Below are 6,442 nucleotides of genomic sequence, written 5' to 3'. Positions count from 1 at the left end.
GATTGTGAATCGAGCGCCTTATCCACCTGGACATGCCGGGCTTTTGTGTGTTAAAACTAAAGGTAGTTTTTAAATTATCAAAATATAAAGTATAGTATTCACGACTCATAATTTTACGCAAATAAAATCTGTCATAGTTAAATATATTAATCATATATTATATGAAGTTTTCTTATGTCATCGATAACGATGTATGGTGATCGTGCCATATAATGCAATAAAACACGTATCAAATTCGAATGTATGAATTTTTAACGAATACGGTAGTCCAGATTGAATATATATATGAATTAATAGCAATTACCGTAAGATGTTCTTTATAAAAAATATAAGTTGTGGAGTTCGCTAGGGTTCTTATTATAAATACAGGTAAACTAAGTAGTAGGTTTTGTTTGTTTGTTTTGAATCTCGCGCAAAGCTACACGAGGGCTATCTGCGCTAGCCGTCCCTAATTTAGCAGTGTAAGACTAGAGGGAAGGCAGCTAGTCATCACCACCCACCGCCAACTCTTGGGCTACTCTTTTACTAAGGAATATTGGGATTAACCGTCACATTATAACGCCCCCACGGCTGAAAGGGCGAGCATTTTGGTGTGACGGGGATTCGAGCCCGCGACCCTCAGATAAGTAGCAGGTAAAAGGAAGGATCTAACAGGCTTTCCTCTTCAACTGTCCACGTAGTTGTGAATGCCATATAGATTTGTGTTAATAAAAACATCGTACCAAGAAAAGCGTGTTTTTCTCATACTTTTTTTTGTCTGAATAAGAATGCTGTGTGAGTTAGGTTCGACACTGAGGTATCTAACTCGTATCAAAATATTTGCATGACGAGACCCTGTTTCTAGATTTTTAATTGGCTTTTCCGGACATTCGTATCTGAGTGGATTTTGACCAATGAGGTATTTTTAATAATAATATTAACACCAGGAACGTCGAGAGTCAGCACGGGCCCCGGGACAAACATCCTCGCCGGGCCCCCTTTCTATCTCTCTTTTTTAACATTTTCAAGAATTTATTAAAAAGAAAATCTTAAATTAGGACAGCAACGAGCTCATAAACCAGACAAAATCATAGCAGTAGCCGTTTTTACCTCACAGAATAAGCGTAAAAACGTTAATAAAGTAACAACAAATATCTATTAATTATTACTCAAATTATTATTTCGGTCGTTCTTAATGTATCAAGCGTCTATATGCAAAGAAAAGCCAAAAACTACGGTTTTTATAATTAAATGAAAACATAGCCTAAAGATGCTTTGCGGGCTTTACGGCATAACCAGGTTTCATTCTCCTGGGCAGTTGCCACCTACCCCTGTCGGCGGTCCTGATTAACACTGGTACTTAATAATTTTTAATGAAAGAAACAAACATATCAGATTTTTTGTTCTTTTTTATTATAAACGCAATATGCGACCGTGTTAAATGGGAGACACCTAGACAAAGAAAATGATATTTTTACATAAAGTTTTCTATCTGAATAAAGAACGCAATGGTATCAAGATGGGATAAAATGGTATTAAACTTGCACTAAAATATTTATTTAGATGGTTAAAAAATTTTCGGGAGTTTTATTGGCTTTGGAGAAACAAGAACATCATGTGTTTGTTGTTCATCGTAAAATATTTTCGTAAGCATGTATTCATATTTTTGATCGTGTGACAAACGTTATTCCGAGTGTTAGTATGGTCATGCGCTAGCGGTCTCTAATTTTTAACTGATAGCCTAAAGGTAATAAACAGCACGTATATTACCAATTTTTGGGCTACTCTAATTGAATAGTGGGACTTGACCGCTACTAGTATAACGTACTCTCTACCCATAATGCGCAGCGCGATTTTTTGCGGTTAGAGAACACAAATCATGGATCGTAAAATCCACAACATGACGAGCTAAACAGTAGGCCACGCACGGCACTTTCTGAGAATTTCCCCGTACTAAAATATGCAAAATATTATACACAGAATATCAGGGAAGTTTTACAGTTCTGTGACTGGAACGCAAACCGTGTTTGTAAAGACAGTCAACACTAGGGGGGGGGGGGCAGCTAGTGAAATTCTGTATCTTAATTCACAGATATTAAAAAATATTAGCTTTCGAGTCACAGATGCAGCCTATGAGAGACACGAGATTTTCAACTGCTCGAGGAGAAACATCTCTCATATATTGCCACGTTCTCCAGTAAATACTGCCCGACTTCACAAATTTCAAAGCCGAAACCTTTCCTCAACTAATGAATGCATGTGTACCAAACGAGAAATACAGGTGGCTGCTGTCATGGTTTTGTACTATTTCTGATATCAATATATATTTGAAGCTGTACTATTTTCCATTATTTTGACACAAGCACTTGAGGAAAACATCTGTATCACCAAACACAACATATACACTTCCACACACAGGTATGGACGCATGCTGTGCATCAAGAAGATTGTATATATTTACGTGTAGTTATCAGAAACATATGGAAAAAAGCTTTACCACATATGACAAATTTAATCGTACTACATAATTCTGTTTCTATTCTCTGTCAGTGAACTTGATAGAAACTGTTTTTCCGTGGCCACTTGGGGCTATGTTTTTGAACTGCGAGTCTGCTTTCTGATCTGCTTTGTTATCATCCCGTATACACCATAAACTACATTATTATTTTTTTTTACAATTTGACCCCTTGTTGACAGTGATTGATGGAAGATTCACTACCAGATCAACAATGTTTTGCAATTCCCCTTCAGCTTGTGAGCAAGGTTCATACTATTGATTATATACAGATGTTCCTAGTTACGACAGTGCAGATGTGTCTTATGGCAATAATAGACTTGTCTGTTGTCAGCAATTTATTTGGAGATACTAAAGTTTATATGAATGGACTTTACACATGTGCAGATTTCTGCAACAAGAATCAGCCAGAATGATCTTTTGGCCACCTGACCTTTAAGCCCATTTTTGATTATCGATGTTTGTAAATGTTTTCAGTTTGTAATTAGTGTTATGAAACTTATTAAAGGAAGGTTTGATATGCCACCTGCTTTGCTTTATGAGCATCCATAAGGTCAGATGGTGCTACTGTACAACTATGAAGGCCCGTAAGCTCTTGTTGGGTATCACTGGATGGATTTATCCAACTGTTGGAAAGCATTTCCATCAGTCTGAACATCTGCCTTATTCTTTGAGACCCTAATTTTCTGAAGGGTTTTTGTAATGAGTCAGACTGACTCGTATGCAGTTTCTCTCAGAAATGCACAGTGGTATCCTGCAGTACTGCAGTTAACAGCTGCATATTTCAGACCAGAGCTTTTGGTACCAAGTTTGGGTATTGTTTTTCACAGTTTCATCAACAGGAAGTTTTTCAAAAGTATTTTGAGATTCCGAGTAAAATAACGAGAATTCATAAACATCAAGATCATCTGTGTATAAAAACATGGAATCAACGTGCAGATGAAGGTATATCTGTGTATAAAAACATGGAATCAACGTGCAGATGAAGGTATATCTGAGCATAAAAACATGGAATCAATGTGCAGATGAAGGTATATCTGAGCATTAAAACATGGAATCAACGTGCAGATGAAGGTATATCTGAGCATTAAAACATGGAATCAACGTGCAGATGAAGGATATATGTAACAGTCAATTGCAATCTCTTGAAGTCCTTGTAAGATCCAGCATGATCTCAACTATATCAGTTTATAACATCCAGAATCCAGACAGATCCAGTTTTTGTACAAATGATCCATGTCCCTTTTTAACAGTTATAGTTTAACATTTTGCACAAAGGCAGAGTTTCTTATGGAGCCAGCTATGCTTGTTTGTTTTGAATTTTGTGCAAAGCTACACAAGGGCTATCTGCGCTAGCTGTCCCTAATTTAACAGTGTAAGACTAGAGGGAAAGTAACTAGTCATCACCACCCACTCTTTTACCAATAAATAGTGAGATTGACCATCACATTATAATGCCCCCATGGTTGAAAGGGCGAGCATGTTTGGTGTGACAAAGATTTGAACCTGCGACCTGCAGAGTGCGAGTTGAGCACCCTAACCACCCGACCATGCCAGTTATGCTCCTGTTAAGATATATTTATTGAGTCTTTATTTAACAGCATTTTGAAAACAACAGAATTACATAATTTTCTAAAAGTCAATTATTTTATTATCAGTTTGACACATTTTTGCATGCTTATCCCATATGTATTATACATGTATAGACCCTAGTTTGGATTCAAGTTACTCTTTATAATAGTTATTTTGTAGGGCCACTTACAACAAATAAAGCAAAATAACAAAATATGTTGTTTTTTTTTAAATTGTCCAAAAGGCTAATTTCTTAAATTGTTAGAACTATGATAAAGCTAATGATTTGGAAGAGTTATAATAGATTTTTTAAATTCCCTGGTGTAGTAGAAAGAGGATAATATAGGTCTAACTTTGCCTCACCAGGTGGTACCAATTAAATTATCATGGACAAATTGTGCTGTCTCTGTAATTGATGTCAACTGTCCACTTAGCAATATTAACATAATAACACAATGTTTTGGGACAACATGGGACCTATTGCTCCATCTCAGCTGTTCCATCCTCTAAACTAAATTAAAATAATTTAAAAAAAAATCTTAAAGCCAGCCCTTGTCATTCATATACTTATCAAGCTTTTCCTTAAACCCACTGCCTCTACAACATCTAAATGGAACCCATTCCAAAGGCCAACCACCCTGTTAGAAAAGTGAAACTGTCTTGGCTAAAGATGACTCCTACCTTGCCGAAATATATATCTATGTCCTCTAGTTCTACTATTCTCACTGTTAAATATGAAAAAAGATGATGCATCAACACTATCAATTCCATTTACAATCTTAAACACCTCAATAAGAGTCCCCCAACTTCTTTTTTCAAGAGAAAACAACTTGAGAGATTTCAGCCTCTCCTCGTATGACAACCCTTCCATCCCAGGCACCATTCTAGTAACCCTTTCCAACAATTCAATGTCTTCCCTAAGGTAAAAAGCCCAAGAGTGAACACAATACACTAAATGTGGCATAACCAATCACCTGTACAATGAAATTATAAACTCTTTAGACTTGTATTCAACATTTCTGTAGGTACAACCTAAAAATCCTATTTGCCCTACTACTAGCAACAGCACAGTGTTTGGATGGCTTTAGAGACTAATTGACTATTACACCAAGATTTCTTTCCTTCATAACACTATTAAGGTTATTCCTATCCAAATTATACTTATAATTCAAATTATGATAACCCACATGCCTTATCTTGCATTTATTATAATTAAAACCCATCTGCCATTTATTTGCCCAACTCACTAAATGGTCTAAATCCTTTAATAAATCAGCAGCATCCTCGTCACAGTGAGTACCGGCAATATTTCACCCCTACAATTAAATATTAAATGATGAATGCAGAAGGCAAAACCGAATGGCTCTTATGCAAGAACTAATAGTAATAGCATTACTATTATTATTAGCAGCAGTAGTAGTAGTACTAATACCTTTCCTGTAATTTAGTGACTAAATCATAATAATACTATTATTACTACTACAATATCATAATACAATACCAATAGTAGTATTCGTGTTATGCTAAAGTTAATGAAAACATGAGCAATTAATTGGTAATAGTAGTAGTAATACTACTGAGTACTAGTAGGCTGAGCACGCCTGACTCATTCCGACTTCAGAGTCTGGGTTAGTCTTACTAGAGCCCTAACCAACGTAAAAATTAACGCTCAACATTAGATCCTCTAGAATAAATACCTCCATTGTCCATAGCAAAAGAATACGCTTCTATAATTCTCTGCACTGCTCCAGACATTATTTTAACTTAATTTCCAAACAACTTAAATTGAACAAATACTAATTTAGTCTTTGATTTAAGAATCTGAACCAAGGCCAATACCACCTACACCAAAAGAAACCGTGCTCACTATAACATTAAAGATTATTGAGTTTTACAATCTCCACAAGAGTGCAGTTAAGTCAGTTTTAATACCACTAAACCACTATATTATGGAATCACGATAATACACGTTTCAGTTAAAAATGCCTTTTGCTCATAATTTTTATTTAATTATTTTAGCATAACAAAATCGTGGTTTTAGCAAAATGATTTATTATTTTGTTATTTGCGTAGTTTAATGAGACTTATTTCACTATCGAGAAAAAAAAAATACTCCAGTACATTTCATACGTAGCTAGAAAGTTGCAGCAGCAGTTAAATAAAGTCAGTATATTCCCAGGGAGCTTTACTTAAACATTACACAAAAGTTATAATTTTCGTAAACTAGGATTTCTGACTGGCATTAGGACACCTGCATAGTTTATTACTGCTAATGTTAGTCTAAGTGTAGGCTTTTAACGTATCAAATAACAATATGGTTTATGAAATATTGACTCCTCACTAATGGCTTCAATGCTATGTTCAACAACATTTGTA

General features: G+C 35.4%; 1 protein-coding gene across 1 annotated transcript in view; it reads right to left on the bottom strand.

The window, feature by feature from the left end:
- LOC106468070 (elongation of very long chain fatty acids protein 4-like) overlaps positions 1-5,941 on the bottom strand; it is a 35,436-nt gene extending 29,495 nt beyond the window's left edge. The window contains exon 1 of the mRNA XM_013928468.2: positions 5,764-5,941. Within this exon, the coding sequence (XP_013783922.1) occupies positions 5,764-5,821 (58 nt within the window). The 5' untranslated portion in view covers positions 5,822-5,941. The remainder of the gene's footprint in view (positions 1-5,763) is intronic.
- Positions 5,942-6,442: the final 501 nt, after the last annotated feature.

Source organism: Limulus polyphemus, unplaced genomic scaffold, assembly GCF_000517525.1.
Source record: "Limulus polyphemus unplaced genomic scaffold, Limulus_polyphemus-2.1.2 Scaffold2857, whole genome shotgun sequence".
In the NCBI taxonomy this organism is placed as follows: Eukaryota; Metazoa; Arthropoda; class Merostomata; order Xiphosura; family Limulidae; genus Limulus; species Limulus polyphemus.
The sequence above is the reverse complement of the archived record's forward strand: the minus strand, read 5'-3'. Positions and strand labels throughout refer to the sequence as shown.